At 37.4% G+C, this 13,694-nt stretch overlaps 2 protein-coding genes across 4 annotated transcripts in view; one reads left to right on the top strand and one right to left on the bottom strand.

The window, feature by feature from the left end:
- The window catches only part of MIA3 (MIA SH3 domain ER export factor 3), a 935,339-nt gene that overhangs the window by 828,516 nt on the left and 93,129 nt on the right, over positions 1-13,694 (top strand). The gene's annotated exons all lie outside the window — the stretch shown is intronic.
- The window catches only part of TAF1A (TATA-box binding protein associated factor, RNA polymerase I subunit A), a 32,441-nt gene that overhangs the window by 13,314 nt on the left and 5,433 nt on the right, over positions 1-13,694 (bottom strand). For all 3 annotated transcript variants that reach the window (XM_050761230.1, XM_050761240.1, XM_050761249.1), the window contains exons 3-5: positions 12,840-13,009; positions 8,474-8,587; positions 6,139-6,337 (exon numbers count right to left, since the gene is read on the bottom strand). In XM_050761230.1, coding sequence (XP_050617187.1) covers positions 6,139-6,337; positions 8,474-8,587; positions 12,840-13,009 — 483 coding nt within the window. The remainder of the gene's footprint in view (positions 1-6,138; positions 6,338-8,473; positions 8,588-12,839; positions 13,010-13,694) is intronic.

Here is a 13,694-nt window from a genome sequence, read left to right as displayed (position 1 = left end):
AACTGAATGATAAAAGATTGCATGCTTTCCCCCTAAAATCAGGAATAAGACAATAAGTCTTTTCTCACTACTTTTGTTCATTATATTGGTGGTTCTAGCCAGGACAATTAAGTAAGAACATAACAAAAAGATATCCAAGATTGGAAAGGAAGAAGTAAAACTATCTCTATCTGTAGATGACATGATCTTGTACATAGAAAAATCCTAAGAATCCACTAAAAATTTACTGAACTAATAAATGAGTTCACAAAGGTTGCAGAGTACAAGATCGATACACAATAATCAACTGTGTCTATACACTTCCAATGAACAATCAGAAGATAAAATTAGGAAAACAATGCCATTTGCAAAAGCATCAAAAGTAACAAAATGGGTATAAATTTTACAAAAGAGATGCAAAATTTTACTCTGAAAAGTGATACTGTTGAAAAAAATTTTTAAAGACCTAAATGAATGAAACGACACTCTATGGTCAGTTGAAAGACTTACTATTGTCAAATTGATCTACAGATACATGTAATTCTTACCAAAAACTCAGTTGGCCTTTTTGCATAAGTTGAGAGGCTGATTCTATAATTCATATGAAAATGCAAGGAACCAAAGAAGAACAAAAAAGACAGAGTTGGGGAATGTACTCTATGATTACGGCCAGACATGGTGGCTCATGGCTATAATCCCAGCACTTTGGGAGGCCGATGTGGGTGGATCACCTGAGGTCAGGAGTTCGAGACCAGCCTGACCAACATGGTGAAACCCTGTCTCTACTAAAAATACAAAAAAATTAGCTGGGCATGGTGGCGCACGCCTGTAATCCCATCTACTTGGGAGGCTGAGGCACAAGAATCGCTTGAACCTGGAAGACACAGATTGCAGTAAGCTGAGATCATGCCACTGCACTCCAGCGTGGGCGACATAATAAGACTTGGTCTCAGAAAAAAAAAAAAAAATTTACTACGAAGCTGTAGTAATCAAGACTGTATGATATGGGTACAAGGAGAGACATATGTAGATCAATGGAAGATTCAGAGTCCAGAAATAAACCTCCACATTTATAGGTAACTAATTTTCTTTTGTGTATGTTTAAGACAGGGCCTCACTGTCTCCCAGGCTGGACTGCAGTGGCATGATTTCAGCTCACTGCAGTCTCACTCTACCTCCTGGGCTCAAGTAAACCTCTCACCTCAGTCACCCAAGTAGCCAGGACTACAGGCACATGCCACCACACTCAGCTATTTTTGTATTTTTTGTAGAAATGCAGTTTCACCACGTTGCCCAGGCTGGTTTCAAACTCCTGAGGGCTCATGCGATCTACCTGTCTTGGCCTCCCAAAGTGCTAGGATTACAGGCATGGCCACTACTCCCAGCTGCTAACTAATTTTCAATAAGGGTGCCAAGACAATTCAGTGGGAAAATAATAGACTTTTCAATAAATGCTACAACAACTGGATATCCACATACAAAATAATGAAGTTGGGCCCCTACCCACTTCATAAAAATTAACTCAAAATAAATCAAAGGCCAAAATATAAGAACTAAAACTTTAAAACTCTCAGAAGAAGTAAAAATCTTTGTGACCTTAGAGTAGGCAATAGCTTCTTAGATGTGATACCAAAACTACAAGCAACAAAAGAAAAAACAGTTAAATTAAACCTCATCAAATGAAATACTTTTATGCTTCAAAGGACACCATCAAGATAGTGAAAAGAAGGCCAGGCACAGTGGCTCAAGCCTGTAATTCCAACACTTTGGGAGGCCGAGGTAGGCAGATCACTTGAGGTTAGAGGTTCGAAACCAGCCTGGCCAACATGGTGAAACCCCATCTCTACTAAAAATACAAAAATTAGCCAGGCGTGGTGGCAGGCACCTGTAATCCCACCTACTCAGGAAGCCTGAGGCAAGAGAATCACTTGAACCTGGGAGCCAGAGGTTGCAGTGAGCTGAGATTGCACCACTGCACTCCAGCCTGGGTGACAGAGTGAGACTCTGTCTCAAAAAATAATAATAGTAAAATAAAATAAAAAGATAGTGAAAACCCACAGAAAAGGTGAAAATATTTCCAAGTCATGAATCTGATATATCTGAGAAGAGAATTCTGTCTAGAACAACTAAAGAACTCTTACAACAACTCAATAATCTAAAAGCAGGTAACTCAATTAAAATATGAGCAAAAGATCTGAAAAAAATTTCTCCAAAAATGACATACAAATGGCCCATAAGCACATGAAAAGATGCTCAACATCATTAATCCCCAGGAAAATGCAAATAAAAACTACAAGATGCCACTTCACACCCACCAGGATGACTATAACGGAAAAGACAGATAATGGCAAGTGTTGGTGAGGATGTGGAGAAATTTGCACCCTCATACACTGCTATTGGGGATGTAAAACAGTGCAGTTGCTTTGGAAAACAGTCCAGTGGTTCTTAAAAAGGATAAACTTAAGAGTTACATGACCCAGCAATTTCCCTCTTAGGTATATACCCAAAAGAAATAAAAACACATGTCCATACAAAAACTTGTACATAAATGTTCACAGCAATGTTATTCGAAATAGCCAAAAGTAGAAACAATCTAATTGCTCATCAACTGATGAATGAACCTAAGATGTGGTATCCACAATGGAATTCTATTCAATAATAGAAATGAAGTACCATTACATGCTATAACATTAAAAACATGCTTTCTTTGTCAAAATTTTCTGTTAGGGAAAAAAAACCAAAAACATATTATGCTAAGTAAAAGACCACATACTGTATGATTCCATTTGTATGAAATGTCCAGAATAGGCAAATCTCTAGAGGCAGAAAGCAGATTAGTGGTTGCCTAGGACTGGAGGGGTGGGGAGAAATGGAGAGTACAGGGTTTCTTTTTAGGGTCATGAAAATATTCTAAAATTGTAGTGATGGTTACAACTCTATGAATATACTAAAAACCACTGAGTTGTATATTTTAAGTGGGTGAATCTGTGTAGTATGTGAATTATATCTTAATTCTCAATAAAGCTATAGAGAAAAAAAAACCATGGGAGATCACTATACTCAACAAACTGGCTGATATGAAAACTCTGACAATAGCAAATGCTGAGGAGAATACAAACAAAAGAAAACTCTAATCAGATTGTCAGTAAAGTACAAATTGGTAACCTCTTTGGAAAGAGTTTAGTATATTATGTACTAAAGTTAAAGATGCACAAAACATATTCTATTACAATTCTACTCCTAGAAATGCATACTTATGTGCACCGGTATACAGAAATTAATAGGGGTTAATTTCAAAGCAGAATTGTAATAGCCCAAAATAATAACCTAAATGGCCATCAGTAATAGAAGGAATAGTGTGACTATCATAAAATATTTTATAACCATAAAAATGAAAAAATTAGAGCTATATCCAATAATATGTATTACCTTAAAACTGATTTTGAACAAAATATGCAAGGCCTAAAAGAACATATACAGTATGACTCCAAATACAGCATTCAGATATAGGCCAAGCTAAACCACATTGTTTACAAATGTATACATGAGTGGAAAGAGTATAAAAAAAACAAGGGAGTGATTACCGTAAGTCAGGACAGGGATTTTCTTGAGAGAGAATGGGAGGAAATGTGGTCAGGAAGGCACACAGGGAGAACTTTCAGGTTAGAGTGACAGTATTTTGTGTTCCTTAATCTGGGTGGTGGTTATGTGAATGTTCATTTTAAATTTATTCATTATATCTCACATTTGTTTTATATGCTTTTTCTGTATCTATTTCTCAATCTTAAAGATTTACAAGGAAAGTTACTCAAGTCTTTCAAAAATAGCTATTAGAAGCACAAGATACTGCAAACCAGAGGCACTGGTATCTTTTTCCCAGTAGATCGATTAAATACATAGCAATATGAACTTAGAAATGAGGTGATAGGAAAGTAGGTAAGACATGATATGGAAAAAAATTTTTTTTAAAAAGGGCTGGGCATGGTGGTTCATGCCTGTAATCCCAGCAGTTTGGAAGGCCGAGGTAGGAGGATGCTTGAGCCCAGGGGCTCAAGATCAGCCTGGCCAACACAGTAAGACCCCATCTTTACAAAAAAAAATTAGTCAGGCATGATGGTGCACACCTGTAGTTCCAGGTCCTTGGGAGGCTGAAGTGGGAGGATCACTTGAGCCCAGGAGGTCGAGGCTGCAATGAGCTGTGATCACACCACTGCACTCCAGCCTGGGTGACAGAAAGACTCTGTCTCAAAGAGAAAGGGGCAGATCCCTGTGTATAAATCGTGTTTGAATTTATTATAGAAGGAGGTTCCTAGTCACTAAGTGCATCAACCCCAACCAAGACAGAGCCACACATATCAGCAAGAAAGTCCCAAGCTGACTCCAAATACAAGCTCACATGGTAAGTGCCTATGAGTTTCGTTATGAAGAACTAGTCCTAACTTTTTTTCTCATTAAATAGACATTTGAGGTGAATGATCATCTAAGACCTCTAGGTATTATCCCATCATCATCTATTGTTGCTACATAACTGTCAGCTATGGAAAGGTACTGAATCATCTATCCACAGAAGTAACATTACAAATGGGATGTTCCAACAGCTTTAATCATCAAATATTTGCTTGGGTTTTACCTAACCATGTGTAAGAAGAAAAGTAAATATTGACTTTAAAACTAACCTAATCAATGAGTAAGCTCTTTTGAAAAAGAAGTATTACACCAGAAAATATGACAAGACTAACAAAAGAAATAGAGGAATATGACATCAAAGACTGACTAGTCTAAATGGGAAGACATCTACACTAATAAAATACACCTGAAAAACCTTAGCACAATTAGAAAGCAAGAGATGAATAGCCAAATGATTCAGGCTGAACATGCAGCTGATATATTAAGTTTAAGGTGTAAGAATGAGGGGTTGAGACAGCAATCCAATGAGTCTTGAAGAGTAGAGAGCATTCTAGATGAGGAGACTCTACAAAGACCTCACAAGATTATTGTGATGAAGACAGCATTTCAGAGTATCTTGAAAGAAGAGGGAAGGGAGTCGAAGTTAGTGAAACTACCTGCCCAGAGACCAAGGAGATACCACTTATCACATAAGGAAATACTGCTTACTTAGTCCTAGTATTTAGGACTAAGCAGTCTTACTTACTTAGGACTAAGATATGGAGGAGAATGAAAACAGAAGGGGTTAATCCTAGAGAGACTATGGAGAAACTATACAAGGAAGCAATTTGCAAAGAATCATACAGCTCCAATGAATGCAAATCTGGGCATAAATGAAGATGATAACAGCACTGAAGGTTAAGAGAAGGGAAATCAGTTTGAGAACTGAATGGTCAACTTCTGGTATAGTCAATAAATCAAGAAATTGTCCATTATAACCTTTATACAAAACTGAAATGACCATTTTGACATATTCTTTAAACATATTATTCTGAGAAATAACATAATAATATTACAAAATAAATTAAACTCCATTCTAGGCACACAGGAAGAAATGTTTATTATATGTAATAATGACTGCTAAAGAAAACCTATAGCCTTTCTTAGAAATTGGCAAAGACTTTCTTCTTGACCAAACTCCAGCCAGGCTCCTCTAAGCTCTCTTCTGAACTAGGCCTCAAACTTGGCCAATAAAAACTTGAACAGACAGTAACATAGTTTCTAACAGCTCAAGGCCATATCCCCAGGATTACCCCAGCCAGCCCCTCTTGAAATGCATGCCTGGGAAAACTCCAGAAAAATTTACTGGTGGTTCTGCCTTCTGCTTTTTAGCCTCCCCACCCCCACCCCTTACAACCCCAAGTCACCTCCATAGAAACTGGAATGGAGCTTAGCTCTTCCTCCTGTCAGTAGTTACTGAATCAAACCTGTCTTCACTGCTCTAATGTCTGGCTGTGTTTATCCTTGTCTAAACCACATTCAAAACAGCAACGAACCTAAAATAATCATGAACTTAATTATGAACCATCTAATTTGTGACTGAAGCCTTTTATATATCAGAAGTATTATAAAGGATCAAGAATTTTAAATCCATAAAAAGTCTGTTCACCGTAATATCTGGATGAAGTCAATAGGGAAATTACTAGATTACTCCTTAAGATCCCTCTGCCCCTCAGTCTCATCACAAGAAAAAGTTTACCTGTATTTACTCACCAAGCTTTGACAATTCCATCTTCTTTTTAGACCAGGTGTAATACTGTAAAAGCCCTTTATAGGCCTGAATAAGGTTGATTAATATTCCCCGGGAAGATGTGTTTTCACCATGTCTCCATGTCTCTGCCTCACTCAGATTTCTCTTAGCATCTTTAAGCATTCCATGATGCAGAAGGTATAATGCATGTTGTAAGGAGATCTGCAAAAATAATAAGGGCACACTGCCATTTAAGCCATTTGATAACCATTAGTCAAAAAGCTCAGTAAATATATAATACATGCTGGGCTAAGACCTTGGTAGAATACAAATAACCTGACATTGAAAATTTTGATGTTGGGGACAATCTGGCAAAGAAGTAAGACATAGGAAACAATTAACACTATGCAAATATGAGCTAAATTATGTAAACTTACAAACAAAAGACAGTGTGATATACTGAGGAAAAAAGAGGCTTTGAAGATGGAGTGTCTTGGTTAATATACTACTTAAAAACTAAATAAACCTGGGTAAATTATTCACCCTTCGTGAGTCTCATTTGTTTTACGGGAACATTATTGCCCCTTCAGAAGGGTGTTTTCAAGATTAAATGAGATAATACTTGCAAACCACCTAATAGTTTGGCTCATAGCAGACATTCAATAAATATTACTATTTTATACATGCTATATAAGCTTAGAGAAAATATGTTAATAAGGAATGTTGAAGAATGACTTCAGCTCAGATGGGAAGGAAAGTGTATCCCTGATACAGGAGAAGCAGGAAGAATAATTATACAAAGAATGAGTATTACAAGAAGGGAAGACATTAAAGAGGAGAATAATTAGAACTACAATTAATCATATGGGTAGAGCCAAAGTACGCAATAATTTGTCAACTGGCCTCTCCATTCCTGCCTCCCTACAATTCATCTTTCAAGTGGCTACCAAAGAAATCTCATCTTGTTAGTTATTCGCATAAACTCCTTCAATGGCTCCCACTGACTACAGAATTAAAATCCAAGTTCCTAGGGTGCAGCACACAGCGCCCAGCCTACTTCCTCCGACTTCTACCCAAATGATTTTTAGAGTAACTAAACTATTGGATGTAGGGCTTCTGAACTCTTTATAACCCCTGCCACACAGGGCTGCTTTCCCCTAATATGCCTAGTGAACAACCAACAGCTTTTTCAAACTTATCTCAAGTATCACTTTCATTCTTTTCCTGATTCCCCTACCCATTAAATCCTAACCCTCTCTAGTTCCAGAGAACTGGCCATTTTCTCCTTTATCTTCTCACTATATGTTACATTTCTACTATGGTAGCCATAACACTTAATGCCATTTACATGATCTTCCTCTACTATTAAGAACCATGTCTAGAACAATACCTGGTAAGCGGCAATAAGTGTTTTTAAAATTATTAACAACAAAAAAAGTTTTATTATCTATCCTAATTATCACTCTCAGACTCTTATTGAGAAATGAGGTTCCCTTTCAGTTTCTTTACTTCAACTGAGGAGATTCTAGGAGCCAAAAGGGACCTAACCAACAGTTTAAACTTCACACTCTCCCCACAATCAAATGGCTATCCAGTTTAGACCTGAAAAAACAGATGCACAGCACACATCAGGGTAGGCCATTCCCATTTCCAATTGTTTAGTTAGAAAGCTTTTCTTAAGTAGAACTGTAAACTGCCTCCATTTAATTTCCACTCACAGTATATCTGGTCTACCAGACAACAAAACCATAAGAGCACCTGGCACATAAAGTAGACACTCAAAACATTTTTTTAAAGCAAAGCATTTACAAACTTGTATTGAAAAAGTGCCCTTTGAGACAAAAACAGAGAGAGGGAGATACAGTATTTTGAAAATATCTCAATCTTTTTCAGTAAGACTTTTACAAAAGAATATATGAATTTGGAGGTCAAGATTCCACCTAAACATTAGGAGTACTAAAATATTTTCACGTATTTAAATTCCCAACTTGTTTAGCTCTTTCCTTTTTCTAAACACCAACTCTAAGCTCAAATGACTTCAGCAAACATTTCAGAATTTGACCCATCATCATACCACTGCAATCTCTGAATAACTGATTTTGGCAGCCAGAAGAAATACACAAAAAAAGGAATTTTCAGTCAGAGAACATGGGAGGTGACTGAAAATCAAGAAGTAAATGGTTCTCATAATGCTCTTTTCTTTCAGTTTCTCTTATTTATCCAGATGCCTTATCCTTGTCCCACATTTTTTAGGTTAACTACCTTATCACTGACACAAGCAATAAAAAAAAAAAAAAAGAAAGAAAGAAAGAAAAAAAGAATACCGCAAGGGTAAATTCACAAAGCCCATATTCTCACCTTTAAATAATTCATGACGCCAATATTTTTCATCCGGTCAGCAAAAGTATTGAAAGTCTCCACGTTGCTTTTGGGATGATAAAATAGAATTTCACTTCCAAGCTTCCAAATAATCTGTCAAAGCAGAAATTACTGCCAAAATGTAAAACTTTTGCCTTATTCAGTTTCTGTCTAAGATATTGTTTTCCTGATTACAACATTAATAACCTGTGATTCCTTTTCCTAGAGACCACTACCGTCAACATTTTACTCCACTTTGCCATGTAAAATTAATACTACTTCCTTATGTGATAGTTTCAACCTTCTAGATTTCTATTAAAATACCAGATGGTATAATAGTATCATTACTAATTTAGTAGTTTAAAGAAAGGCAGTTAAGGTACATATTTCATATAAAATGTTTAATTGGCATGGAAGGACGAATATTAAAGTCAGAAAATTTGGGTTCTAATAATATTGGCTTCTTCGTTGTTCTCAGCCTCATCTTCATCATCTGCAAAATGAGGGCAACAAACTACCTATTTCCTGAGAGCCCATCAAATTCTACAACTATGGACTACATTTCTTCTCTATTTAGAAGGCCAATTTAAGAATTTTCATTAGCTATGGACAAATCTTAATAAAAAAAATTTTATCCTCAGATCACCAAAACTTTGGGGGCAGAACTTGGAGCTCTTTTTTCATGAGAGCAAATCTCTATTTCTCTAACCTCAATTTAAAGTACAACAATAATACCAACTTCAAAGTAAATTAAACTGAACCATAAATCAATTATTTCTATGAACATACACATTGGTTATATATGGATACACATACTATCACTGGTATAATTGTATATGACACACATATTATCATTTGGTATAATGATCCTCATCTTCCCAACTCAGAGATATCAAGATTTCATTTGTAGAATATCACACTGTAGTATCTGGGAACTTAAAAAAAACCTGGGTCTTGGATCACCTACCACCAGGGATGGGTAAATGCAGGGGGGAAAAAAAAGCAGGAAACAAAAACAAAAAAAGAAAACTTCGAGATTATTATAGCTATTCTTACACCCAGTGTACACAAAATTACATGGGACACCTGTTAAAAAGAGATATTCTATTACAGGCTCACACCTGTAATCCCAGCATTTTGGGAGGCTGAGGCAGGCGGATCACGAGGTCAGGAGATGGAGACCATCCTGGCTAACACGGTGAAACCCCATCTCTACTAAAAATACAAAAAATTAGCCAGGCGTGGTGGCAGGCGCCTGTAGTCCCGGCTACTCAGGAGGCTGAGGCAGGAGAATGGCGTGAACCCAGGAGGTGGAGCTTGCAGTGAGCCAAGATTGTGCCACTGCACTCCAGCCTGGGTGACAGAGTGAGTGAGACTGCATCTAAAAAAAAAAAGATATTCTGACTCAGTAAGACAGGGGTGTGGAGTAGAGGAATTTATACTTTCAATGAAAGCCTTCGGTGATCCAAATAGAGCCAAAGAAGTGCTCAAAAACCACTCATCCAATTCCTTCATTTTACAAAACAAAATCTGGACAAGAAGAGGCTGTAACATGTCCAATGTTTCACAGGTATATGTAACTTAAGTCCATAAATTAAATTTTCAATGAATGGTTAAACTTTTTTTTCAGCTTTCTTTTTTTTGCTTTAGAAGATAACTAATTGATGCAATGGTGACTATGTCAGTAAGACCTACGAGACACTCATGTCAAGTTATTTGTGGGTAAACTGTCTTTTACTGAAGAAATTTAGTAGTACATGCCAGGCACTGTTTTAATCCTGCCCTGTGAAATTTACATTCTATGTGGAGAGACAAACAATAACCAAGAAATATAATTAAATTGTCAAGTGTTAGGGGAAAAGAATGGAGCAGGATAAGGAGATCAGGAGTGCCATTCAGAAAGTGCAGGTTGCAGATGGAGTAAGGCAATTGCAATTTTAAATAGTCAAGGTAGGCCTCATTGAAAAGGGGCCTTGAAGGAAGGTACCTATAGTGATAGCTGAAGAAAGAGCTTTCCAAGAACTGGTTAAGGCAAAGGCAATCAGTCAGGAATATGCCTGGCCCATTCAAGTAAGAACAAGGAGACCAATGAGGATGGAAAAGAAAAAACAAGCAAGAGAATACAGGTTGAGTATCCCTTATCTGAAATCGTTGGGACCAGAAATGTTTCAGATTTGAAATTTTTTCAGCTTTTTAAATATTTGTATATACATAATGAGACTGGGGATAGGACCAAAGGCTAAACATGAAATTCACTTATGTTTCATATACACCTATACATACAGCCTGAAGGTAATTTTATACAATATTCTTGAAATTTTGCGCGCAAAACAAAATTTGTACACATGGAACCATCAGAAAGCAACGGTGTCACTATCTCATGTCAGTACTCAAAAAGCTTTGAATTTTGTAGCATTCTGGTTTTCACATTTTTGAATTCGGAATGCTCCACCTGTTTCAGGAGATGAAGTCAGAGAGGTCAAACAAGGAAAGGGAGTAAGCACATCATATAGGAATTTACAGGCAATTATGACTTTGGCTTCTACTGAATGAAATGGAAAGCCATTACAGTGTTTTCAGCAGAGGAGTGACATGATATGACATGTTTTAAAAAGCTCACTCTGAATCATTAGTCATTAGAGAAATGCAAATCATAGGATGATGCCACTTCACAACCACAAGGATGACTATTATCAGTAAGACAGGACAATAACAAAATATTGGCAAGGACTGGAAAAATTAGAAGCCTCAGATATTACTGGTGAGAATATAAATGGTATGGCCACTTTGGAAAACAGTCTGGCAGCTCCTCAAGAGGCTAAACATAGTGTTACCATATGACCAGCAATTCCACTCCCAGGTGTAGACCCAGGAGAAATTAAAACAAATGTCCACACAAAAACCTGCACACAAATGTTCGCAGAAGCATTATTTCCAATAATCAAAAAGCAAAAACAACCTAAGTGTCTAACAGCTGATAAATGGACAAATAAAACATGGTATTTCCATATGACAAATTATTTGGCAATAAAAGTAATGAAGTACTTATACATGCTACAACATGGATAAACCATGAAAACATTATGCCAAGTCAAAGAAACCATTTACAAAAGGCCACATACTGTACGGAACCACTTATATGAAATGTCCAGAATAGAAAATAAATTAGGCTGGGCACAGTGGCTCACGCTTGTAATACCAGCACCTTAGGGACGCCGAGGCGGACAGATCACTTGAGGCCAGGAGTTGAAACTGTGTCTTCACTAAAAATACAAAAAATTAGCTAGGTGTGGTGGTGCATGCCTGTAATCCCAGCCAACCAAGAGGCTGAGGTACAAGAATCACTTGAACCCAGGAGCTGGAGCAAAGATCATGCCACTGTACTCCAGCCTGGGCAACAGAGCAAGAATCTGTCTCAAAAGAAAACAAAAAAAGAAAAAGAAAGTAAAGATTAGTGGCTGCCAGTGTCTGGCAGCTGTGAGGAGGGATGGGGAAAGACTGCAAGTGGGTACAGGGTTTTGGTTTCATGGGAGAAAAAAAGGTTCTAAATTTAGAGTGTGGTAATGGTTGGCTGCACAACTCTGTAAACATATGAAAATACATTGAACCGTACAATTTAAATGGATGGTGGTGTATTAACAACGTCTTGATAAAACTAAAAAAAAAAAAGATCACTCTGGTTGGAAAAAGAGAACAACTCTTTCAAGAAGTTTTGCTGAAAGAGAGTAAAACTAGGAAGCATAGTCAATGGGGGAAGTTTGGGCCAAGAGACGATTTTAAGACAGAATAGGCTGGGCATGGTGGCTCACACCTGTAATCCCAGCACTTTGGGAGGCCAAGGTGGGCGGATCATGAGGTCAAGAGATTGAGACCATCCTGGCCAATATGGTGAAACCCTGTCTCTACTAAAATACAAAAAATTAGCCGGGCGTGGTGGTGCACGTCTGTAGTCCCAGCTACCCAGGAGGCTGAGGCAGGGGAATCACTTGAACCCAGGAGGTGGAGACTGCAGTGAGCCGAGATTGTGCTACTTCACTCCTGCCTGGCGACAGAGCAAGACCCTGTCTCAAAAAAAAAAAAAAAAAAAAAAGAGTAACAAAATTTTTACATGATGATGGGAAACATCCATAAAGAGGGGGGAAAAGGAAGAATTATTGGAATGAATATTTTATTCTCCTTTAAAATAACAGGTAAAAAGAAGTGTGTAAATAAGGTCCCAATACAAACTCTCCACCCAAAAGTAGTTTTAGTAGCTTTTAGCAAAATCACTGAGATTCTGTAAAAGGTACTATAGGTGAAGGTGAAGCTGGAGGCAGAAACTCCTGGGAATCTATCATTTCTTCCAGCAAACTCAAACTTTGTTTACCTCAGGTGCAGCCTGCCTTTTGTAGCTATCTGAATCTTCCAAGGTCTGAAAATAACTGTACATGTATTCTGCAGCTTGCTGCCATTGGTGCTTCAGCAGAGCTTCTTGGACAAAACTTAAACAAGCACTTGTTGTCTGAGCAAAATCCTTCTTCCTTTTCCCTCCAATGGCTATAAAAATGAAAAAGAAAAGAGTTTTTATCCACAATGGCTCCAGTTCAACTATTCAAAAAACTTACTTCTGATGAGAAGTTTTAACAAGTAAACAGTAGGCATTACTTGACCCAGCCCATTTCCAGTATCAAAGCCAGCTTCACTTGAAACAAACCCTTCTACATTATATTAATTATTTTTAGCAGATAAAAAAATATCTAATTTGATGTTTTGGGGCTACTAGAGTCATCAGAGCCTTTAAATCTGATTCAATCATCCTTTAATCCTTGTGCTAAATAATTTGGGGAGAATCTCTCAAACAGGCCCCCAAAAGCACAGTCCCAGGTATTTAGAATGGGTAAAATGCCAGGTCATTCTAGGCAAACATGGTCTTTATTACCTACCCATGTTCTGCAAACTCCAAGTGGGCTTTCATTTTTTAAGGACCAAATTCCTAGTAACTCAATGATATTAAATACAAATGAGATTAAAACAGTTGCAAAAATAAACATTTATATCTCTAAAGTATTGGCAATCCCAATGTTAAGAACATTTGGGCTTAGATACAGGGCTATTATATAAATGACTAGTTACATTGCTACCTCTTCTTCTCTTCCCACAGAACTACGAGACCCCTCTAGTCCAGCTGGGTAATTGTACCCCAGTAAGTACACAAAGACCAACAGGTACTTTGCAAAGATAC

This window comes from Macaca thibetana, chromosome 1 (assembly GCF_024542745.1).
Source record: "Macaca thibetana thibetana isolate TM-01 chromosome 1, ASM2454274v1, whole genome shotgun sequence".
NCBI classification, from domain to species: domain Eukaryota; kingdom Metazoa; phylum Chordata; class Mammalia; order Primates; family Cercopithecidae; genus Macaca; species Macaca thibetana.
Note: the sequence above shows the minus strand (reverse complement) of the source record. Positions and strands in the feature narration are given on the sequence as shown.